Here is a 26753-nt window from a genome sequence, read left to right on the forward strand (position 1 = left end):
GTTAGGAACTGGGGAACCATTTGGGGAAGGGGGAGTCTCTTCCAAAGGGATGGGCTCCACCTTAACCAGGGTGGAACCAGACTGCTGGCACTAACCTTTAAAAAGGAGAGAGAGCAGCTTTTAAACTAGAACAAAGGGGAAAGCCGACAGTCGCTCAGCACGCACGGTTCGGAGAGAGGTATCTTTAAAGGATACTAATGATGCATTAGAATTAGGGCATCCAGACAGTGAGGTTCCAATAATAAGAAAAGTAGTCCAAGTCCCTATAACTAGAAACTCACCTGAGCTAAAAAATTCTAACTTATCCCTATCAATTAAAAAACAGAATGAAAATACAAACAAAAAACAAACTTTGAAATGTTTGTATGCTAATGCCAGAAGTCTAAGAAGTAAGATGGGAGAATTAGAATGTATAGCAGTGAATGATGACATAGACTTAATTGGCATCTCAGAGACATGGTGGAAAGAGGATAACCAATGGGACAGTGCTATACCGGGGTACAAATTATATCGCAATAATAGAGAGGAGCACCTGGGAGGCAGTGTAGCGCTTTATGTCTGGGATGGCATAGAGACCAACAGGATAAACATCCTGCATGAGACTAAATGCACAATTGAATCTTTATGGGTAGAAATCCCTTGTGTGTTGGGGAAGACTATAGTGATAGCAGTTTACTACCGCCCACCTTGTCAAGATTTAAAAAAGGCTCCAGGGGCGATCTGGGTAACTATAGACCAGTGAACCTGACTTCAGTGCTGGGAAAAATAGTGGAAACTATTCTCAAGATCAAAATCGTAGAGCATATAGAAAGACATGATTTAATGGAACATAGTCAACATGGATTTACCCAAGGGAAGTCTTGCCTAACAAATCTGCTTCATTTTTTTGAAGGGGTTAATAAACATGTGGATAAAGGTGAACCGGTAGATGTAGTGTATTTTGGATTTTCAGAAGGCGTTTGACAAAAAGTTCCTCATGAGAGGCTTCTACGAAAACTAAAAAGTCATGGGATAGGAGGCGATGTCCTTTCGTGGATTACAAGCTGGTTAAAAGACAGGAAACAGAGAATAGGATTAAATGGTCAATTTTCTCAGTGGAAAAGGGTAAACAGTGGAGTGCCTCAGGGATCTGTACTTGGACCGCTGCTTTTCAATATATATATAAATGATCTGGAAAGGAATACGATGAGTAGTTACACGATGTTAGGTTCCATATTAGGAGCTACCACCCAGGAAAAAGATCTAGGCATCATAGTGGATAATACTTTAAAAACGTCGGCTCAGTGTGCTGCAGCAGTCGAAAAAGCAAATAGAATGTTAGGAATTATTATAAGTTTTAGGTTGCTATGGGAGTAGCAATGTGTCAAATTAGCATCCTTTATTAGTGAATTCACTATGTCTGATAGTAGCCTACAGGGGAATGATCAAACTGTCAAGAAGGTGTGGGAAATTCGTGAAGTTAAAAGGCTGATTGTTTTTTGTGAAAGTGGCACCTGCCTATAAATTAAAGGATGAGCTAGGGGTGGGTGGATCAGGGGTGGGAGGCTTGGGAAAAACAAACACACTAACTTCTGCTTATTAGCTGCCTTACTGACTATTACAACAATTAGTTATTTGTTCATTGTGATTTTTGATCCCTTATGTTCCTACCTCCTCTCGTCCTTCAAACTCCTTATTAGTTCAAATTGTTAAAACATAATTGTTCAGATTAAGATGTAACTTCCTTTCTTATTTTCAGTTGTTATACTGTAAACCGATGTGATGTGCAAATGAATGTCGGTATATAAAAGCGTTAAATATTAAAAGCAGAAACACACAAACACGCTAAATAATATACCCCAATAGTTTACTTCTCCCCAATACTTAAAAAAACCCCAAAAAAACCCCAAAACAATTTCCCAAGCAAAACTTAGTGATTCCTTTCAGGCACCAGCAAGGTGCTCCCCCTGAGAGGAGCGGATCACTGCCTGTAAAGAAACATCCAAGTGATTTACAGTCAGAAAGAAAAGTACATAATTACAAGTAACATCAAAACAGGACTGAAAATACACATAACTTAGGACACACAATCGAAACACCAGACAAAAGACTAAGCAACAGTATATAATAGCAAGATTTCATAAACGAGGCAATCACAAAACTAGGCTACAAAAACCTCATATTCAGCAAAATCAGCCTGAGTGGCTAACAGTCAGCCTGGCTCAATAGTCAAGTAGTTCAGTGTGATAAAGCAATGCCACAGCAATGGTGCTTGGTAGCTAAAAGTAGTGATGTAGTACCCCAGATTCCCTGTGGCATATGTGGCCTCATCTTAAGAAAAATCAGTTGTGCCAAAAATATAAATAGAAGGACAAACGTACTCTATCTGATATACTGGCAAGACAAATGCTTTTTATCCTTTCCAGAAGTTTATTAGCTAGCTTTTTTTTTTTTTTTTGGGGAAACACTGATCTATTCTCTCTTTGTGCATGACTATGAATTCCTGTTTTTCTTTGGGAAAAGCCGAATCAAAAAAATCCAAATATGCAGTGGGAAAAATGGGACTGGATCAGCCTGAAGCACTGGAGCCATTTAATATCACTTCCTTTCATGCAGAATATTCACAGAGTCAGAGTGTAATAAAGACAAATAGGCACAGCCAGGACTTTAGAAGAAATGTTGAAAAAGATGTCAGCAAACCAGAAGGTTTGTGGCAAACAGACACTGCACCCGGTCTTATCTATCATTCACCTTCAGTACTGCGTCTAGTTAAAGCTCACATTTTTAGTGCTGTATAAAAACTGCAGATAAAAAACCCTGACGTCAGCTGATGTTTCGTTACTGACTGCTTCAGGGGATGTTAGAACAAATTACTTATCTGAACAATCCTTGCTCTCTCTTGAACCACACATGGTCTCAATTAATTTCCAATAAGTGAGCTTTTAAAACTTGCCAAGTTGACGTGTCAACGCAGATGCACTGACATGTAGAAATCTGCAGGAAAAAGTAACTCTTTACAAATAGAACAAAGGAACAAATTCACAAGTGAAAAAATTGCAAGGGCCATAAATGTGAGTTACAGTTCTTGCTAGTGTAAATATAATAAAAAAAATGTGTTTAAAGAAACATTGAAAGATCTAACTCCACATTTAAGCCTTGTGGTGCCAAGGCCTGAAACTCATATATCCAAAATTGTTCCATCTGGAGACGTTTTGTGGAGCAATCTCCACCCCTCCAGTCTGCAGGCAAACGATCAATCACATAAAACCAAAGCTGATTAAAAATGTGGCCAAATTCCATATTGCATGAGACCAGAGGGGCATCCTCCTGAAGATGTTTCAGACAACTTCAGTCAAACGAGTATGTACAGCATGAGCAGTCTTGCCTATGCAGAATTTCAATCAAGGACAACAGATGGTATAAAGCACAAAAGAAGATTGACAAGAGATCCAATGTTTTATTCTTCTGTGCAGAAGGAACAAACAGTGTTGGTACTCATAAAGACAGACAAATAGAGCCGAAGCCGCAAGGTGTGTGTCCAGCTTTGGTCGTAGTAGCATGGAGAGATTGAGAGAAACCCTGTCGGAAGAAATCCGAAGGAACAAGTACATTCCAAAGGTTCATCCCACGTGTGATAAGTAATTTGAGGTGGCTCATGCTAGACCATGCATGTTCATTGTGGATATCCTGAAAATCTGACTGGCTGGGGGGTCCCCAGGAGAGGGTTGGGAACCACTGTACTAGACGGTACAACACATGCTAATATCTGAGAATAGCAGCACAGAACTTATTGGCGCTAGTACGGAAGGATAACACACGAGTTAGCCATGAGTCTGTTTCATGATGAGATTTTTAAAAAGCCACTCACAATGACTAAATTTAGCATGTAAGTATGCTCAGCACACCACAGCATAAGAATAACCTCTGGCCAAAATCATAGTTCTTGCTTGATGGTGAAAATTGGAGAAAGTTGAACAAAGACGTTGCAGTCAGAAAAATTGACTGATGGGCAGAGTGTCTTTCAGAGCCCAAGGCTGTGCACTGTGAAAATGAAGTAAACTCTGCAATTTACGACATAATGAAGATTTACGACATAATGAAGTCTTGAATCCACTATCAGTCTTCAGTTAAAAGATCTAGTTTGAAATGTGTTTTTCATCAATAACCGCAGAAGATTTAAAGTGAGGAGCCAAAGAATTAAGCCAAGGTACAAAAACAAAAATTAAATGGTCCTAAGGGCCAAGCCATAACGCAGACATATTGTCTATGTAACGTTTCCAGACTATCAGATGAGGGAGAAAAGGATGTGAGTCCTCAAAAGCTCCCATGTACAGATTAGCAAGTTCCGGGACCATAGTTGCCCCTATAGGGATCCCAGGGATCGGTTGATAAAAGTTGCAACCGAAGACCGAAAACATTTCCAGTCAGGGCTGGTTCCATGATGCATACCAAAAAGTCAGTGGGTACTCGTTGGGGCCGGGGACATAAATCCAGGTATATGTAAGCCAACTTTCTGTCAGGCCCCTTGTTGGAAGTTCATTCAGACCATGTGTGGTTCAAGAGAGAGCATGAATTGTTTAGAAAAGTAATTTGTTCTAACATCCCCCTGAAGCAGACGGTAACGAAACATTTATTATTTGCAAATTTACGCTCTGTTCTATTTGTGAGTGTTTTATTTTTCATTGAGAAAGCAGACATCACTTTTTTTGCCTTTTCATTGGAATAATTCAATAGAAATAAAGAGTCTAATGCATTTTGTTAGTCTGAGTCAGGGCATGCGAAGGGGTTATATTTGTTTGTTTGTGGAAGATTCTTATGTGAGGACCTTGGCTGCAGTGCCACCTTCCTGCCTGCAGGGCCCCTCAGTGAGCCACAGTCTGAGCTGCGCAGGCTTTTGCCTCCATGACTCAGCACTGCCTGTAAAGTACGTTGGCTCAGTGTAGAGTTCCCTTACTGCGTGTTGTGGTCCATCCTCTAGTTCTTAGCCTTGCCTTGCCTGAGTGTGGGTCTCCTCTTCTGTGTGCTTGCTCTGCCTTGTGCTCTTTGTTTCTCTGGTCTTTGCCCTGTGTTCTGGCCCAGCTACAGTGGTCTTTTGGTTTTGTGTGTCTCTTATCTGTGGCCTTGCTTGCTTGTTTGCTTGTTCTCTCTTGTCTGCCGTGCTTAGTGGGCTCCCGTTAGTGCTAACCCCGTTCTAGCCCTGCCCTGTTTTGGTGGGAGCTATCCAGTTACTTGTCTGCTCCTTAAGTCCTGCCGGCCGCCAGAACCTGAAAGGCATAACCCAAGGGGGAAGTGGTCAGTCAGGCAGAAGATCCCTGTTGCTAGGCCAGTCCTGTCCCTGCAGACCCTAGATCCTGACATGCTCCTACGCTGAGGGTTACCCTATAACCAGCCAGTGGGCCATGATAGTTTAAAAATCTGAAAATATCCTAAATTAGCAAATAGCTATCTGATGGAAATTTTCTAAGTGATGGATTTGGATGGCTTGAGCCCTATATATGTGCTCAAGTATATGTATATATGTATATATATATAGATAGATATATTTATATTTATACACACATGCCTACAGAAGATACAAATGCTGTAGAGTAAACACATACACTGTTAAGAAATATATCAAATATATCAAAACTCTTTATTCATGCTAACATAAAATCATTTCCTAATCATTTCCAACAAACATCCTTCTCCCCCTATCCCCCTCTCACACTCATCTACATCCTTCTCCTCACACACTCGCAACTTGGGTGTTCTCATTGACTACCAACTCACTTTCAAACCCTTTATTAACTATCATAAGAGACTGCTATTTTAAGCTACAAACAATTAAAAAAACTCAGACCTTTACTACATTTCTCTGATTTTCGCACAGTTCTTCAGTCTATTATTTTTTTCTAAAATAGACTACTGTAACGCTCTCCTCCTTGGCCTCCCTTCAACGTATACCAAACCGTTACAACTCTTACAAAACACCGCTGCAGTCGGGGTTTCAGGATATCCACAATGAATATGCATGAGAGAACATTTGCACGCACTGCCTCCATAACATGCAAATTTTCTCTCATGCATATTCATTGTGGGTGTCCAGAAAACCCGACTGGCTGGTGGGCCCCAGGACAGGGTTGGGGACCACTGCACTGGAGCCTCTTGATCTGTGTTTTCTTCACAGAAACCCCCTCTACTGAAGCTCCTTTGGTATCCAGTTTCATCTCATTCACTAAATGCTTACCTTGGTTTCCAGTGGTTGCCGCTTTGTGTTCAAAGCTGCAGTTCTCTCACTGTTCATTGCCGGCATGGATTTCAGCTGATTGCTGGCCGTATCTGCCCCGATGACTGATACTGCTGGCTCCTTTTACTACCTCTCACATGCCACTATAAGGCTGTAGTTTTCTTCTGGGCCAATGTTCACTGCAGTCCTGATGCTTGGCACATTCTCATTGTACTTCCAAGCTGAACCCAGAACTTCCTCCAGCCCAGTGTGGCCCTGGTTTGTTCCCGTGTGCTTCATTCCTGTGGCCTTCAGTCCCCAGCTCAGCATCTGCTGCTCGCCACTGCTGGCCGTCTGTCCCATTACATTACAGTAATATTCACTCTTCACACGCCTGACCTCAGTCTCACCAGGACGCAGTCCCTCAGTTAGCAATGCTGGCACAATCTCACGTGGCTGTATCACTCGTTCTTCTGAAATCTCTTCCAGAGATCTTCTGTACTGGAGAGCTGTCTCTCAAAATCGGATCTTTGTCCTTACCCTGGTTTTAGTTATCTGAAGCTATAAAGTTGTTCTGACTGTGCTTAATGGCTACTGCTCTCTCTGTGCGGACTCGTCGGGGTCAGGGGAGGCAAATCGAGACCGGCAGCCACTTCTCCACGAGGCAGGTGAGGCAGACAGCCACCCCCGGACTCGGACGGAGCCCCCCCCCCTTTCTAACAGGGGAAAACGAAAAACAAAAACAAAAACAAACAGAAAAAATAGAAAGGGAAGGGACCACAACCAACTTTTAAAATTCATGCGGCTGTAAGCCTGCCCCTGAGTGACGTTACCTCGGCAGCCCAGAGCCCTTGATAGTGCAGGAGACGGCCCCAGGCGTCGTGCGCCTAAGGAGCCCTTTCGAGTAGACCTGAAGGATCGCTTTGCCTCCCCCTCCAACGCTATCATAATTCATCGGTCCGCCTATCCCACAGCTAACCAAGGAGGGTCAGGAGCCGCCGCACCCGCCGCGACCGAGACAAGAATCCGCCCTAAGAAAACTGCATACACAAAAGGCAGGCCACAGACCGTCCGCTAAACTTTGCCCCCCTCCAGATAAATCCTCCAAACACACTGCACATTCACATTAAGTGAACTTTACCACTCAGCCTGCAACCAACTTTCTGACTTCATTCGCCCAGCACTCAGCCTGCAACCAGCATCTGACTTCATTCGCCCAGCACTCAGCCTGCAACCAGCATCTGACTTCATTCACCCAGCACTCAGCCTGCAACCAGAATCTGACTTCATTCACCCAGCACTCAGCCTGCAACCAGAATCTGACTTCATTCACCCAGCACTCAGCCTGCAACCAGAATCTGACTTCATTCGCTCAGCACTCAGCCTGCAACTAACTTTCTGACTTCATTCGCCCAGCACTCAGCCAGCAACCAGCATCTGACCACATCCTCCCTGCACTCAACCTTTTACCATTCCTTTAGCGATAACTCTTACCCCCCTTGCAGGTTTTCAATCTACCACGAGGCTTCCAGGATCTTCACTCTACAGCAGCAGGTTCTCACTAGGACAACCTCAACTCACAATGAACACCTCCCACATTCCAATCCTCAAATACTCAAACTTCACCACCAAAATAATGAGAACTAACCTTAACACTTCATACAGTAACTCCCTCATTCCAATCATGACTTCTCCCATCACTCAAATCATTGGACTAATGACTTTCTCTATTCTACTTCTGAACACACAATCCCTACTAAAAAAAGGCCACACTTTTAAGCGATATACTTACGGATGAGTCCCCTGACATATGTGCAATCACTGAGACCCGGCTAAAAAGCACAGATACCGCTATAATAAATCAGCTCCCTACAGATTCTTACACTATCTTCTCTGTCCCGAGACCTAAAAAGAAGGAAGGTGGTCTTCTTCTGGCGGCAAAAAAGAAATTCAATTTTACTCTACAACCCACTTTACCTCCTCATAAAATTGAGATTAGTCTCTTCAAATCAAAAGACTTACAAATTTGTTTAATCTATGCGCCCCCCCCCCCCCCCCCCCCCGGGCATATTGGAAAAAAATCCATCACCACTTTCTGAATACATCACCAAACACATCAATATCAACATACCTGCCATCATACTTGGCGATCTTAACCTTCATTTTGATCACTCACCTCTTACACCAGCATGTGATGCCACACTCTCTATGCTAAACGCACTTGGTTTTAAACAAATAGTCTCGGAACCCACACACAAGGCAGGACACATTCTGGATGTTATATTCACAAACTCACTAATATGCTCTGACCACCCCCAATGCACTCCTATACCTTAGTCAGACCACTATCGAGTTGATGCATGCTGCACTTTCAACTACAACCCCCACACGCCACTTCCTAAGAAAAGAACCATAAATTTCAGAAAAAAATGTAAAACTGAAGATATTATTGAGGCCCTTGCAGAGGATATCCACAAACTAGACCTCTCTGATGCTAACTCCGCCTGTTCTTCTTGGCATCAACTTACCAGTAACATTGCAAATCGACTCTGCCCTATTCTAACAAAAGAGATCTGCTCTGAGAAGAAAAACAAAAAACCCTGGTACACCACAGACCTGAGAACAATGAAACTCGATCTTCGTAAACTAGAAAAGAAATGGCGCAGAAACCAAGATCCAACACTACTTCTAAAGTACAAATCCCTACTCCACCAATACCGTAAAACCACCGATAAATCCAAGAAAAACTATTATACAGCAAGAATACACCAATACCAGTTCAACCCGCGTGCCCTCTTCCAATATGTATCTAGCATAATCACTCCTACCATACATACCTACCAAACCAATGAAAATGAAAACAAATGTGAGAAACTACCTACTTCTATGACAAAGTGGCTAATATCATGGCTCGCTTCTCTAATCCAGCTCCGCCAACAACCCTACTAACCTCCAACACCATGTGCACCTCTACTACGCTGTCAAATTTTGAAACGATAACTGTATCAGAAATTGAGGGGATCCTTAAAAAAATCAAACCTGCCATGCACCCAATCGATATCATGCCAACCAAAACACTCCTCTCTATTCCCACAAGGATTGCCACACCCATCGCTAACATTATCTACAAATCAATTGCGACTGGAGTTTTTCCAATGCAACTCAAACAGGCTATAATAAAGCCTACACTCAAAAAAACTGATTTGGATCCGTCGGAACCGGCTAACTATCGTCCAGTATCCAACCTCCCATTCTTGTCTAAAATCTTAGAGAAAGTCATCAATAAACAACTCACTGACTTTCTTGACGATAATCTATTACTCTTCCCTTCACAATATGGGTTCCGTAAGAACCATAGTACAGAAACTCTTCTGGTATCACTCTCAGACTCAATACTCAAAACCATTGATTCTGGTCATTCTTACTTACTGGCTCTCCTTGATATTTCTTCTGCATTTGACACGGTCAACCACAATACCCTCCTTTCCCGACTCGCACAAATTGGTATTACTGGCACTCCCTATGCTGGCTCCAATTGTTTCTGAAGGACAGGACATACAGTGTAAAAGTTGACTGCTATGTTTCGAAACCTAGAAATCTAGCACAAGGTGTTCCATAAGGATCCTCGCTTTCATCTACCCTCTTCAATATATACCTAGCTCCACTCTGTTGACTTCTGGTCAAACTAGGCCTTCCTCATTTCATATACGCAGATGATGTACAGATCCTCATCCCTATCAATGATTCATTATCTAATGCCCTTAAAACTTGGGATTCGGCCCTGATGGAAATAAAGAAACTTCTTACTGAAAACTTCCTAGCAATAAACACTTCCAAAACAGAGCTCCTCATCATTTCACCACACAATAATACCTCCTTCAACCCATCACTCATCTCACCCTCGGACTCACTCCATTTACAACAAGTCCGCAGCCTTGGCGTTATCGTCGATAATCATTTCTCCTTGAAGAAATTCATCACGGATACAATCAAAAATGGATTCTTCAAATTACATACACTAAAAAGAATTAAACCTCTGCTACATCCTTATGACTTCAGGACAATGCTTCAAGCCACAATATTACCAAAACTGGACTACTGTAATGCTATACTTCTAGGTCTCCCTAAAAACACACTACAACCACTACAGATGTTTCAAAACGCCGCTGCTCGCCTACTCACTAATACACACCGCCATGATCACATTACTCCAGCTCTCATGTTCCTTCATTGGCTTCCTGTAGCATCTAGGATTCTTTTCAAAGTTCTCACACTCATCCATAAGTCGATCTACAACCAAGATATGCAATGGTTCCACGACCACTTTACTTTCCACACTTCAAAGAGACCAATTAGAAAAATGCACCAAGCCAAACTTTCGTTATTTCCAATTAAACACATCAAACATGCGGCCACTAGAGAACGCTCATTCACGACAGCCGGCATTAACATTTGGAACAAAATGCCCACTGATCTACGCCTAGAACCCTGCCACAGGAAATTTAAGCAGAACCTCAAAACCTGGCTGTTGAGCAAGCTTACACTCACTGGCCATGTCTACTCCTGACTTTCCGATTTATCTATCCTGTATAACCCTTCTCCTACGATCCTCCACTGCTGACCCGTATAGATGTTCCTCGCTGCTATAAATTGACTTTACTGTCTCTGATCACATGGTTAACACTCGACTTACTATTTAACATTCAGCTGTTCTTTGCATTCGTTCATTGGTTTATTGTACTTGTTTTAAATTCTTGTTAATAATTGAACCATTTTGTACACTGTATTTCCTGTTGAATGTAAAGCTTATTGCTGTGTTATTGTTTATTGTAAACCGAGGTGATGTTTTTAACGTGCCGCGGTATATAAAAAATCACTAAATAAATAAATAACTACTGTCCTATTTTATGTATAAATTTTGTATTATTTGAGTGTTTGAGAGAAGCCATCTTGCCTCCTGGCTTGCTGATGCCTCCGTAGGTGAAACCTTTTTATTAGATTTGTGATTGGCTTTTGAGAGCTGTGCTCCTTCCGTCAGGCATCGCTGAAACTCAGCACATCTACTATGAAAAGTTGCCTTAGTGAAAACAATCTTAATTAACAGCGTGAAAGATTCTGTTATGCTATTAAAATGTGCTCCAGTCTTTATTAGATCAGTTCTTCATCATTTGCTCTCCTTACCAGTTTTGAAGTTTAACCTTTCTAAATTATTCTGCTTAATGCATTTGAAGTGAGCAAATGTAATAAAAACGGAAAAGCGAGAAAGGCAATTCATGTAGAACACAGCTTTTCAGCTGCAAGTTTCTATTCCAGTTTGCAGTTTCTCTATAATCTGTCATCTGTGTAAGCCACATTTCTGGGTGAAAGTGTAATCCTGGCAGCAGATGAGGATGCAGTTTTGTACCTGGAAGCTTTAGAGTTAGGCTCGCCCTGAGATTAGCATGGGGGGATGGGGTGTAAGGATGGTGTTTGGGCAGCAGATGAGGATGCAGTTTTGTACCTGGAAGCGTTAGAGTGAGGCTCGCCCTGAGATTAGCGCGGGGGGATGGGGTGTAAGGAAGGTGTTTGGGCAGCAGATGAGGATGCAGTTTGTACCTGGAAGCTTTAGAGTGAGGCTCGCCCTGAGATTAGCGCGGGGGGATGGGGTGTAAGGAAGGTGTTTGGGCAGCAGATGAGGATGCAGTTTTGTACCTGGAAGCTTTAGAGTGAGGCTCGCTCTGAGATTAGCGCGGGGGGATGGGGTGTAAGGATGGTGTTTGGGCAGCAGATGAGGATGCAGTTTTGTACCTGGAAGCTTTAGAGTGAGGCTCGCTCTGAGATTAGCGCGGGGGGATGGGGTGTAAGGATGGTGTTTGGGCAGCAGATGAGGATGCAGTTTTGTACCTGGAAGCTTTAGAGTGAGGCTCGCTCTGAGATTAGCATGGGGGGATGGGGTGTAAGGATGGTGTTTGGGCAGCAGATGAGGATGCAGTTTTGTACCTGGAAGCTTTAGAGTTAGGCTCGCTCTGAGATTAGCATGGGGGGATGGGGTGTAAGGATGGTGTTTGGGCAGCAGATGAGGATGCAGTTTTGTACCTGGAAGCTTTAGAGTTAGGCTCGCCCTGAGATTAGCGCGGGGGGATGGGGTGTAAGGAAGGTGTTTTGGGAGCAGATGAGGATGCAGTTTTGTACCTGGAAGCTTTAGAGTGAGGCTCGCTCTGAGATTAGCGTGGGGGGATGGGGTGTAAGGAAGGTGTTTGGGGAGCAGATGAGGATGCAGTTTTGTACCTGGAAGCTTTAGAGTGAGGCTCGCTCTGAGATTAGCGTGGGGGGATGGGGTGTAAGGAAGGTGTTTGGGGAGCAGATGAGGATGCAGTTTTGTACCTGGAAGCTTTAGAGTTAGGCTCGCCCTGAGATTAGCGCGGGGGGATGGGGTGTAAGGATGGTGTTTGGGCAGCAGATGAGGATGCAGTTTGGTACCTGGAAGCTTTAGAGTTAGGCTCGCCCTGAGATTAGCGCGGGGGGGATGGGGTGTAAGGATGTTGTCTGAATGTAAATCCTCTTTTCCACATTTCCCCCTGCCGTTGAAGCAGAGAGCACCAGATGGCCAGCTGAGCATTACTGGGCTCAGCTATGCTGGAATAGGGCAGTTTAGCTGGTAACATGGCAGAGGCTTGAATGGTGGAACAGAGCAGGCAACGTAACTAGTCCTAAGCAGGCATGGCCAAGGAGAATGGAGATTGCTGAGCTGGTCCCATGGCAGGCAGTCGATTGCTAGAATGGGAATGTAGTAGAAAATGTACATGGCTTGAGTATCTACTTTTTAATAGATTGTTGTACTTTGAATAAAGTTTAATTTCCACTAAATGCTTGTCAGAACTCTTGTGCAATATGTCTTGATCATTAGTAAGGAGGGAGAAAAGAAGAGAGCATGGGGCTGGATGGGAGTGGATACTGAAGTAGGTTATTGCTGCCTATGTTAACAATGATTTGTTAAGTTTACCTGAGGTAGTTAAAACAATGTCATAGTTATAAATCCAGAGGTGGACACTGACTTTAGGATACCATGGGGTTAATATTCAAAGACTGGCCAGATTGCAAAATTTGCCAGATTAATTTATCTAGCTAACTTTGGAGGGATATTCAATGGTGTAGCTTCACTATTGAATATAGCTGGTTAACTTAAAGCTAACCAGCTATCTTTAGGATTATTCTCTGGCAAGACTAGAGTAAGCTGGAGAGAGAAAGAGAGAGAGAATGAAAACTATTTATACCACTGTGGGAGGGTCAACTAGTAACTCAAGGTGAGGTATTTGTGGTGGTCTAGGGTTTAGGGGCCAGTTTTACATGCACAGTCAGAGGTACAAACAGCACAGTACCCAATGTACTCTCGCCCTAGCTTGATGCACTCTCTTCCTAGGTGCTATCAAGCTAGGGTGAGAGAGTTTATTGTAGAAATCTCATCTTTGTGTTCCTTTCCTCATTCCAAATCACATCACTGATGTGTCCTGTGCATGTAAAACTGGCCTCCAAACTAGCCCACCACCAAAACCTCACCTTGAGTTACTAGTTTACAGTGTATAAATTGAGTCGAGTTACTAGTGTACAGTGGTATAAATAGTTGCCTAATATGTGTGCCAGCCCAGAAGCTCTCTCTCTCTCCACTCGCTCTCCCCTCTCCTGCCCGAAAAGGGATTCGCAATATTTATCCCAAATCCTGTTTCGGGCATATCGCACAGCTTAACGCCAGGAAAAGTGTCTGTCGTTTCCAGCATTAAAACATGCGATAGCATGCATTATGCTATCGCACGCAACGTTAAACACCCCGTATTTTCATAAACCCTGCCCAAACTCCTCCCCTTTGAATACATTTTCAAAATTAGCATTTGCATCGCAAGATGCTAAAAATAACACGTGTATTATGGCGTTATCACAGGCATTGGGGCCCTAACGCCTGCAATAATGCCCTAACACAGTTTGAAAAATGACCCTGATAGCTTGCTAATTTAACGCTGCCACACAACACCCCTACATCCGGCGAAACTTTAGCTGGATAAGTGGGGGAAATATTGAAAGTCAAGGTTTAGCTGGATGACTTGTGAATTATCTAAGAACTTCGGTCTATAAAAATTAAAAATAAATAAATAAATAAATGCTGCTGAATATTGACCCTGTCTCTGTCAAGGGACAAAGAAGTGAAGACTAAGGGTTAGAGTTTTCAACTATAAGTCAGAGAAGCTCTGAGATATGAGAGCAAGATCTCGCTGTTGACTCTCCGTGTCTATAGGCGAGTCTCTCTTAAAATAATATGCAGTTATTGTAGGGATAGCAATTTCCAGTTCTCAAAAACCACATACAGGTCTAGTATTCAGATATGCATGAGATATATTTACATACAATGAAGTAGGTGCATGCAGATCTATTAATTGTAGATATCCTGAAAGCATGGCCTGTTTGAAGCTCTTCAGGACTGGTATTGGTCGTCCCTGTAATAGTGCTTGGCAAAAATGTTATTTGAAAACCTGTTTTGTTAAAAAAAATATACGGGTGTCAAGGTCCTATAACAATAATCATATCAACCTAATAAATGAAGGTTGACCGACGTGCCGCAAATGCGCAGTAGAGAGCAGCTCTACTGCGCATGTGCGGGCGAGCACGTCGGTCTTAGGCAGCGTGAGAAAAAAAAAACATGGCGGCGGGTGGTGGCGGCGGAAGCGGAAGCCGTCGTACCTGCCGTATGGGAATGGCAAATGCATCAGGATGGACAGAGGTCAAGGGCAGACGATGGAACTGGAACATGAAGACTAAAGACACAATCAGATGAGGACTCTTAAAGACATGATCAGACGATACTTGATAAGGTTGAGGCAAGGCTGAAAAGAAGAACATCAGGGACACTGATGAAGACACTTGATGAGTGGATAGACGACAGAAGAGTTAAAACTCAGTATGAAGGAATCCGGCCAAGACTCGAAGCAGCAACCATCCTGGACTAAGGCTTTGTGACCCGGCGTGATCAGCGCAGGCCAACCTGAAGAAGCGGAGGCTTCAGACCCAGCGTGGAAGATGAATCAGAGGGTCAAGACTGAAGCTGAAGAGAGGATGCCCACTAGGAGGTAGGTCCAGAACCAGGACATCCGAGAAGAAGGCTACCCTGAAGAGGGAGCCAAAGAGTCTGAAGGCTTCTTTGATGAAAGAGCAATAAAAAGGGTCTGAATGCTTGACAGCGAAAGAACTGAAGACGAAGACAACTTAACACACTGGAACGTCAGGACATCTGGACTTCATCTCCCAGGGCACTCAGTCAAAAGCAACATGGAGGTGTCGAGAACTGGAGAACGAGACATCAAAGACATCTGGACTTTGGACCCCAGGTCACTCAACCAAGAGCATCGAGAAGGCTCTGAGAAGCAGAACAACTGGATGAAAGACTTCAGGAAAGACAGGACATCAGAAGGCGAGGACTTCAGGAGGGTTGGACGATGAAGACATCTGAAGACAAGGATTTAGGATCCGGCGAGAGACCAAAACATGGAATGAAGATGCAGATGAAGGATCAGGAATCACAAAGGAAGACAAGGGAATTCCCAAGAGGAACAGAGTGCCTTGAAGAAGCGGAGGACGACGACATCAGAGACTCCTGGACCGAAGAGCTGGCACGGAGGATCCAGGAGCAGTCCAGCTCCATGAATGAATCCTTGTGAAGGCAAAGAAGGACTGGAGGCTGGGCCCTTTTGTAAGGCTGAAGAGGAACACCCATGATGACATCATGAGGAGGAGCCAGGAGGACTGGCCCTTTAAATCCAGGGAAGAGGTGCGGCCCCGTGCTTAAGGAGGCAGGACCAGGGACAGCAGCCATGCTGAGAAGCAGGCTCGAGGCGTATGGGGTGGCTCCAGCCACTAAAGAAACCACGGTGGCCTCCGGGCTGCATGGAGACGGTGTTAGCAGCCTCCTGGCCGCAAGGAGGAGCTCTGGGGCACTCTACCGGCCGCAAGAATCTGGTTTGCGGCTCTCCCTGCCACGGGAGAGTCCTGGTGAGAGCGGCTCCATGCCACGAGGAAGAAGGCTTCAGGGCGGCCTCTGGGCCGCATGGGAAAGGCGTCTGTGGCCTCCTGGCCACAGGATGGAGAAGCAACATCAGCGGCTCTATGCCGCATAGTGGATGGGTGACGGTGGCAGCCACCAGGCCACATGGAGGCACGGCGGACGGCGTCGGGGAGCAGGAAAGCTGGATAGAAGAAGGTGAGAGGCTGCCACAAGCAGAATGGTAACACATACGGTTTTAAATAGAATCTGTTTTCCGCACGGTGTCATCACAGCCTCTTGGATCCGTGTGCCTGCAAACCCAAAGACTTGTTGAGCTATTTACTCTCTTTCTGCTTCATCAGTGAGAGGATACCTTAGTGCCATAATCGCTTTCCATTCTCAAATCAAGGTAAGCCTATCTCCACTCCTCTGTTAGTATCCAAATTCATAAGAGGCTTATAGCATATTTATTAAACCAAAAATGTACCAAAATAGCCATTCCTTTCACGTGAAATGAAATACTGCTGAGGAATAATAAAGATCAGTTCAGCTTGTTTAGAGATGTTTGGGAAATTGCTGTCATAACAGGAGATGGACTGCAGCTCATAAAATACTGTTAAACCTCTGAGGTCCTCGTAATTAATCACAGTGACAAAATACTAAATAAAAAACATGCTACAAAAACAATCCTTATGAAAATTCATCAGATGTTTGCGGAGATGAATGGCATGTAAACCCACTTACATGGACCATGTTTCCAGATCTCTACTTCCGGGAAAACGTCCATGCAGCAGTAAAGAAAACTTCTGGCTGAAAAGAAGAGGTAGCATTATATACCAGAAGAAGACTGATTCCCCAGAAGTCACATGAAATCTCTAAAACGTTTAAAGAAAATTGAAAGTTGAAACTGAATCCAGTAACAATGTAAAAATTATGTCAAATCACAGTACAGAAGTATTCACACCTGCCGGCTCTACAGCGCAAAGGGTGAATGTCTAATATTGTTCCCTATGATTGAGAGTTTATCACATTGTACAATACACTCAGGAATGTAATCCAAAATAGACCAATGCAAAGATTCAAAAGAATGTCGCTGTGTAAGGCAATATTGGATCATGAGAGCAAACACTATGGATGTCCATTAACAGCTAAACTGTTCTAATAAATGTATATTTACAGGGCACTTTGTTCTCCCTACGTAAATTAGTCTATATGCGCACCATATAAAATATCACGTACGACGAATTATGACTATCAAAATGCAGAGAATAGGATTGATGGGATATAGGGTGTACCCACTATGTACCGGAAAGTGCCATGGCAGAAAAATCACAGAAGCTAATACTGAAAAGCTAGATAAGTAGGACTTATCCTGCTATGTGGTAGCTGCTGAATATCCGGTTTTGTTCAGACAGATGTCACTTATCCAGCTAAATAGATAGCTGGATATTCAATGGACTGGGAATGAATGAATTGGAAACAGGATGCTGGGCTTGATGGACCCTTGCTCTGACCCAGCATGGCAATTTCTTATGTTCTTATGCAGTTAACTTAACTGGATAAGTGCCTATATTTAGACTTATCTGGTTAAGTTAATTAGATAAGTTACTCCTGCTATAGAGTAGGTCTGACTTAGCTGGATATAACTTATCTGGCTAAGTAGAGACTTATACATGGGTATCCAGCAGCATAGGCTTGCTGCTGAATATCCCATTTAAGATAACCAGATAAGTCTTAACCAAGTAACTTGACTAAAAGTTTAAATTTTTACGCATCCTTTGCGTAAGTTACTGTTTTACTGTAAACCGATGTGATATCTTTGATGAATGTCGGTATATAAAACCCATAAATAAAATAAATAAATTTGAATATTGCGCACACAGTTGCAACAAATCTGAGGTCCTCGTCCTGGCGCAAGAAGAAGTGGGGATGAGAGATCTACAGGTACCAAATAATCCAGAGGGCTTAAGTTTGACAGACGTTTTAGAAAGAGGTAATTCCTACATCTATAGGTTTTGTTGATTGGAGGGTTGAATGACAACTGGAATTTGTAGCAGGTTGTTGGTCTAAATTGCTAAAAGAAAATATAAAAGAGAAACCCTAAATTCCTGGAGCAAAGATTTTGGGTATTTACAAAATGTAGAGGTTATGGCACAAGGTTGTGCAATATTACGCCACCCAATCTATCAGTATTTCAGTGACAGGTGGTCTGGAAGTTAGTTGGACATTGGATGCAGTTGTGGTCGGTGGTATTATATGATATTATGGGAAGAAGGCAGTGAGTAGACTTCTAAAAGAGATATGAGAGATAGGTAGACAGTTCAGCAGCGAGCGAACAAGCATGACTCTGAGGCATTCAAACATGCAAGCTGACATGGCTTACATAGCTGAAGCACATGGAGATCTAAAAACATCTGCCTAGCGAGCTCCCATTAGGTTCAGACATGGAATTGGACCAATTAAAGGGTAGTGGTTCTGTCCTGTGTACAGAATTTGTATCTGTGCTATTGTATTGTCACTTATACGATGAAATCTCTTTTCAGCTCTCAGATGCTCTGCGTATTTCTGTCTGCTTAATAGACTCAGGCTTGTATTGTGTGAGTCATGTGTTTTTGAGTCATTTTTACATTTTTTATATGCAATTTGAAAGATATAAAAACAATCAAAGCCAACTATTTATTTGACTATAAATGTGTCAAAATACCCAAACTTCAGCAAACAGCCTCATTTTCCCTCCCTGAAGACTAACATTTGAGTTTCATGTTAGATTCTAAAGAAAATTGGTTATAGTTTAAAATTAGACTAGGAGTATAGCCATGATAACATTTTTTTGTACAAACAAGAATGGAAGACAGTCTGAGGAGTGAACATTATCTTTCAATGCTACACTCACACCCACTGTAGTCTAAATATCTCTTAAATCTTTTTGCTCTTAATTGAAAGGTCATCCGTATTTAATGGAAATAAGCAATGAATAAGTGAAGGGAATTGTTTTTCTTTTTTATTTGTATAGGATCATATTTCTTTGGAGTTCCTTTTTTTCCTGTGCTCTTGATGTTTTTAATCTGACAGCTTTTCCAGATGATCTTTTGAGGGTTACATCTGATTTCTTCATCACCATCATCATTTATTTGTTTCACGCTTTTCCAGAATGGGGTGAAAGTACTAGATATAGTTTGCTTAGATTATTCCACACAGGAAGTTTATTAATAAACTGACAGCTGGATAAGTTTTGTCTTATCAGGCTACGTGTCAGTGGCTGAACATGTGCCCAGGATCACTGTATAACTACTTATCCAACTAAACAGCCGGCAGGGCCAAGATGGAATTGGGAGGAGCTGAGTTAGCTGGATAACTTATCTGGCCAAGTCTAGTTCTCCTGTACACCTGTCCTAAAGTTAGCTAGATGGACTTATCCGGCTAACTTTAGGATAACGGGGTATATTCAGCGGTGCTCCTACACTGCTGAATGTACAGGCTAAATTAGCCAGTTAGGGTTATCCGGCTAACTTTAGGATAAGCGGGTATATTCATCGGTGCGCCCACACTGCTGAATGTACAGGCTAAATTAGCCAGTTAGGGTTATCCGGCTAACTTTAGGATAAGCGGGTATATTCAGCGGTGCGCCCACACTGCTGAATGTACAGGCTAAATTAGCCAGTTAGGGTTATCCGGCTAACTTTAGGATAACGGGGTATATTCAGCGGTGCGCCCACACTGCTGAATGTACAGGCTAAATTAGCCAGTTAGGGTTATCCCGCTAACTTTAGGATAACGGGGTATATTCAGCGGTGCACCCACACTGCTGAATGTACAGGCTAAATTAGCCAGTTAGGGTTATCCGGCTAACTTTAGGATAACGGGGTATATTCAGCGGTGCTCCTACACTGCTGAATGTACAGGCTAAATTAGCCAGTTAGGGTTATCCGGCTAACTTTAGGATAAGCGGGTATATTCAGCGGTGCACCCACCCTGCTGAATGTACAGGCTAAATTAGCCAGTTAGGGTTATCCCGCTAACTTTAGGATAAGCGGGTATATTCAGCGGTGCGCCCACACTGCTGAATGTACAGGCTAAATTAGCCAGTTAGGGTTATCCGGCTAACTTTAGGATAAGCGGGTATATTCAGCGGTGCGCCCACACTGCTGAATGTACAGGCTAAATTAGCCAGTTAGGGTTATCCGGCTAACTTTAGGATAACGGGGTATATTCAGCGGTGCGCCCACACTGCTGAATGTACAGGCTAAATTAGCCAGTTAGGGTTATCCGGCTAACTTTAGGATAACGGGGTATATTCAGCGGTGCGCCCACACTGCTGAATGTACAGGCTAAATTAGCCAGTTAGGGTTATCCGGCTAACTTTAGGATAACGGGGTATATTCAGCGGTGCGCCCACACTGCTGAATGTACAGGCTAAATTAGCCAGTTAGGGTTATCTGGCTAACTTTAGGATAATGGGGTATATTCAGCGGTGCGCCCACACTGCTGAATGTACAGGCTAAATTAGCCAGTTAGGGTTATCCGGCTAACTTTAGGATAACGGGGTATATTCAGCGGTGCGCCCACACTGCTGAATGTACAGGCTAAATTAGCCAGTTAGGGTTATCCGGCTAACTTTAGGATAACGGGGTATATTCAGCGGTGCGCCCACACTGCTGAATGTACAGGCTAAATTAGCCAGTTAGGGTTATCCGGCTAACTTTAGGATAAGCGGGTATATTCAGCGGTGCACCCACACTGCTGAATGTACAGGCTAAATTAGCCAGTTAGGGTTATCTGGCTAACTTTAGGATAAGCGGGTATATTCAGTGGTGCGCCCACACTGCTGAATGTACAGGCTAAATTAGCCAGTTAGGATTATCCCGCTAACTTTAGGATAACGGGGTATATTCAGCGGTGCACCCACACTGCTGAATGTACAGGCTAAATTAGCCAGTTAGGATTATCCCGCTAACTTTAGGATAACGGGGTATATTCAGCGGTGCGCCCACACTGCTGAATGTACAGGCTAAATTAGCCAGTTAGGATTTTCCAGCTAACTTTAGGATAAGCGGGTATATTCAGTGGTGCTAAATTAACCAGTTAAAAGTGATGATATGAGGGGATTGCAGGATGGTATACCTTTCTACAGATAACATGAAGATTTGTACATAAGAAATTGCCATGCTGGGTCAGACCAAGGGTCCATCAAGCCCAGCATCCTGTTTCCAACAGTGGCCAATCCAGGCCATAAGAACCTGGCAAGTACCCAAACACTAAGAAGATCCCATGCTACTGATGCAATTAATAGCAGTGGCTATTCCCTAAGTAAACTTGATTAATAGTCAAAAATGAAACAGAATGTTAGGACTGATTGAAAGGCAATAGAGAATAAAACTGAGATTATCATAGTGCCTTTGTATCTATCAACTCAACTCATAATAAAGCTCTGGAATTTGTTGCCAGAGGATGTGGTTAGTGCAGTTAGTGTAGCTGGGTTTAAAAAAGGTTTGGATAAGTTCTTGGAGGAAAAGTCCATTAATGGCTATTAATCAAGTTTACTTAGGGAATAGCCATTGCTATTAATTGCATCAGTAGCATGGGATCTTCTTAGTGTTTGGGTAATTGCCAGGTTCTTGTGGCCTGGTTTGGCCTCTGTTGGAAACAGGATGCTGGGCTTGATGGACCCTTGGTCTGACCCAGCATGGCATGTTCTTATGTTCTTATCTGTGCTGGTAGCAGATTTAATACAGATTTAATAAAGTGGTTATTTCTGTCAGCATTTGAGTAAACTGTGGAGTTTGCTGCCAGTGGAATTTTTAAAGCTAGAAATAGAGCTGGGATTAAAACAAGGTTTGGACAAGTTGTGGAGGACAAGCCCAGCGGCAGTTACTGCCCTTAACAGAAACATGGGGGTAACCTGTACGGAGCGGCAGTTACTACCCTTAACAGAAACATAGGGGTAACCTGTACGGAGCGGCAGTTACTTCCCTTAACAGAAACATGGGGGTAACCTGTACGGAGCGGCAGTTACTACCCTTAACAGAAACATAGGGGTAACCTGTACGGAGCGGCAGTTACTTCCCTTAACAGAAACATGGGGGTAACCTGCACGGAGCGGCAGTTACTGCCCTTAACAGAAACATGGGGGTAACCTGTACGGAGCGGCAGTTACTTCCCTTAACAGAAACATGGGGGTAACCTGCACGGAGCGGCAGTTACTACCCTTAACAGAAACATGGGGGTGACCTGCACGGAGCAGCAGTTACTACCATTAATAGAAACATGGGGGGTAACCTGCACGGAGCGGCAGTTACTGCCCTTAACAGAAACATGGGGGTAACCTTCACAGAGCGGCAGTTACTACTCTTAACAGAAACATGGGGGTAACCTGCATGGAGCAGCAGTTACTACCCTTAAAAGAAGGCATGGGGGTAACCTGCACGGAGCGGCAGTTACTACCCTTAACAGAAGGCATGGGGGTAACCTGCAGAGTGGCAGTTACTACCATTAATAGAAATATGGGGGTAACCTGCACGGAGCGGCAGTTACTACCCTTAACAGAAACATGGGGGTGACCTGCACGGAGCGGCAGTTACCGCCCTTAACAGAAACATGGGAGTGACCTGCACGGAGCGGCAGTTACCGCCCTTAACAGAAACATGGGGGTGACCTGCACGGAGCGGCAGTTACCGCCCTTAAGAGAAACATGGGGGTGACCTGCACGGAGCGGCAGTTACCGCCCTTAACAGAAACATGAGGGTGACCTGCACGGAGCGGCAGTTACCGCCCTTAACAGAAACATGGGGGTGACCTGCACTGAGCGGCAGTTACTGCCATTAACAGAAACATGGGGGTGACCTGCACGGAGCGGCAGTTACTACCCTTAACAGAAACATGGGGGTGACCTGCACTGAGCGGCAGTTACTGCCATTAACAGAAACATGGGGGTGACCTGCACGGAGCGGCAGTTACTGCCCTTATCAGAAACATGGGGGTAACCTGCAGGAAGCGGCAGTTACTTCCCTTAACAGAAACATGAGGGTGACCTGCACGGAGCGGCAGTTACTACCCTTAACAGAAACATGGGGGTGACCTGCACTGAGCGGCAGTTACTGCCATTAACAGAAACATGGGGGTGACCTGCACTGAGCGGCAGTTACTGCCATTAACAGAAACATGGGGGTGACCTGCACGGAGCGGCAGTTACTGCCCTTATCAGAAACATGGGGGTAACCTGCAGGAAGCGGCAGTTACTTCCCTTAACAGAAACATGAGGGTGACCTGCACGGAGCGGCAGTTACTACCCTTAACAGAAACATGGGGGTGACCTGCACTGAGCGGCAGTTACTGCCATTAACAGAAACATGGGGGTGACCTGCACGGAGCGGCAGTTACCGCCCTTAACAGAAACATGGGGGTGACCTGCACGGAGCGGCAGTTACCGCCCTTAAGAGAAACATGGGGGTGACCTGCACGGAGTGGCAGTTACCGCCCTTAACAGAAACATGAGGGTGACCTGCACGGAGCGGCAGTTACCGCCCTTAACAGAAACATGGGGGTGACCTGCACTGAGCGGCAGTTACCGCCATTAACAGAAACATGGGGGTGACCTGCACGGAGCGGCAGTTACTACCCTTAACAGAAACATGGGGTGACCTGCACTGAGCGGCAGTTACTGCCATTAACAGAAACATGAGGGTGACCTGCACGGAGCGGCAGTTACCGCCCTTAACAGAAACATGGGGGTGACCTGCACTGAGCGGCAGTTACTGCCATTAACAGAAACATGGGGGTGACCTGCACTGAGCGGCAGTTACTGCCATTAACAGAAACATGGGGGTGACCTGCACGGAGCGGCAGTTACTATCCTTAACAGAAACATGGGGGTGACCTGCACTGAGCGGCAGTTACTGCCATTAACAGAAACATGGGGGTGACCTGCACGGAGCGGCAGTAATACTTTGGGAAGCTTGCTGGGCAGACTAGATGGAGCAGTTTGGTCTTTTTCTGTTGTTATATGTAGACTTGGGTGTTGCTGCCTCTTACTTCTTTCTGGGCGTGGGTAACCTGGAATAGTCGTCCCATTAGGATGTATTGAGTCCTTCCGCTGATGGAGAGAGGATGCTAGGGCTTATCCATCATGGCAATCATTGGAGAAGAAGATACAACCTATTAGTGCTAATTGCATAGGAAAAGATGGCTCCCAGAAGTAGAGAGGGGGTATGAGAGAGTAGAGAAGGCTCTGCACAGATCTTTAATTCATAAGATGGGGACAGTTAACCATTTCATTTCCCATTTTTCCCTTGCAGTTGTCCATATTTGGCAGTGAAGATTACACCTGCTATTCCTGTAGTGGGTGGGATTCTGTTCTTTTTTGTGATGGGCACCTTGCTGCGGACTAGTTTCACCGACCCTGGAGTCCTTCCCCGTGCCTCTCCAGATGAAGCGGCAGACTTGGAAAGACAAATAGGTAACACCGAAGGTCTGTCTATGTGTCTACTCACCCGTTTATGTCTCTCTCCCTTCCCCTAAAATAATGAATTCTCTCCTTTTACAGGGCTAAAAGAGCCCTGATCTTAAAATGTCTACATTCAAAAAGAGGCTAGCGCTGCTGGCCACGTCTGCCTTAAAGCAGCAGTGACTCTTGGACACTTACCCTAAACCTTTACTAGTTTCTGTGTTTCATCTCTTTCATTCATGTTTGAACTTTGAAATTCAAAACATTTTTCGTTTTCTAATTTATTATCACTAGCATCTGGGGTATGGTCTTTCCTTCTCTTTATGGTATCCATAGACCTCTCTTCTCATTCCTGCTGTTCATGATATGGGCGCACATTTTATAATGCAAAAGAGGCATGGTTTCAAAGCAGAAACATTTTAAACTTTTTCTGGTAGCTATATATATATATATATTCTAAAATAATTATTAAAAGTAGGTTTCTACTAATTCTTGGTAACAAAGGAGTGAAAGAAATGACAGGGAGGATAACTTTAAACATGCGCGAGTGCGCCAATATATGCAGCTATATGAATAAACATGCGCATGTATTACATATCATGCGGGCAAATGTGCAGACACTATAAAATACACATAAATCTACCCATATCCAAAAATATGCAGCTATATGAATAAACACGCGCATGCACATGTATTACATATCATGCGTGCAAATGCGCAGACACTATATAAAATACACATAAATCTACCCATACCAAAAAATATGCAGCTATATGAATAAACATGCGCATGCACATGTATTACATATCATGCGTGCAAATGTGCAGACACTATATAAAATACACATAAATATACCTATATCCAAAAATATGCAGCTATATGAATAAGCATGCACATGTATTACATATCATGCGTGCAAATGCGCAGACACTATATAAAATACACATAAATCTACCCATACCAAAAAATATGCAGCTATATGAATAAACATGCGCATGCACATGTATTACATATCATGCGTGCAAATGTGCAGACACTAAATAAAATACACATAAATATACCCATATCCAAAAATATGCAGCTATATGAATAAGCATGCACATGTATTACATATCATGCGTGCAAATGCGCAGACACTATATAAAATACACATAAATCTACCCATATCCAAAAATATGCAGCTATATGAATAAGCATGCACATGTATTACATATCATGCGTGCAAATGCGCAGACACTATATAAAATACACATAAATCTACCCATACCAAAAAATATGCAGCTATATGAATAAACACGCGCATGCACATGTATTACATATCATGCGTGCAAATGCGCAGACACTATATAAAATACACATAAATATACCCATACCAAAAAATATGCAGCTATATGAATAAACATGCGCATGCACATGTATTACATATCATGCGTGCAAATGTGCAGACACTATATAAAATACACATAAATATACCCATATCCAAAAATATGCAGCTATATGAATAACCATGCGCATGCACATGTATTACATATCATGCGTGCAAATGCGCAGACACTATATAAAATACACATAAATCTACCCATATCCAAAAATATGCAGCTATATGAATAAGCATGCACATGTATTACATATCATGCGTGCAAATGCGCAGACACTATATAAAATACACATAAATCTACCCATATCCAAAAATATGCAGCTATATGAATAAGCATGCACATGTATTACATATCATGCGTGCAAATGTGCAGACACTATATAAAATACACATAAATCTACCCATATCCAAAAATATGCAGCTATATGAATAAACATGCGCATGTATTACATATCATGCGTGCAAATGCGCAGACACTATATAAAATACACATAAATCTACCCATATCAAACAATATGCAGCTATACGAATAAACATGTGCATGTATTACATATCATGCGGGCAAATGTGCAGACACTATAAAATACACATAAATCTACCCATATCAAAAAATATGCAGCTATATGAATAAACATGCACATGTATTACATATCATGCGTGCAAATGTGCAGACACTATATAAAATACACATAAATCTACCCATATCCAAAAATATGCAGCTATATGAATAAACATGCGCATG

At 43.3% G+C, this 26753-nt stretch overlaps 1 protein-coding gene across 2 annotated transcripts in view; it reads left to right on the forward strand.

Annotated features, from left to right (window-relative positions):
- LOC115088443 (probable palmitoyltransferase ZDHHC14) overlaps positions 1 to 26753 on the forward strand; it is a 400884-nt gene that overhangs the window by 150288 nt on the left and 223843 nt on the right. For both annotated transcript variants that reach the window (XM_029596720.1, XM_029596721.1), the window contains exon 2: positions 24485 to 24645. In XM_029596720.1, the coding sequence (XP_029452580.1) occupies positions 24485 to 24645 (161 nt within the window). The remainder of the gene's footprint in view (positions 1 to 24484; positions 24646 to 26753) is intronic.

Source organism: Rhinatrema bivittatum, chromosome 3 (assembly GCF_901001135.1).
Source record: "Rhinatrema bivittatum chromosome 3, aRhiBiv1.1, whole genome shotgun sequence".
Taxonomy (NCBI): Eukaryota; Metazoa; Chordata; class Amphibia; order Gymnophiona; family Rhinatrematidae; genus Rhinatrema; species Rhinatrema bivittatum.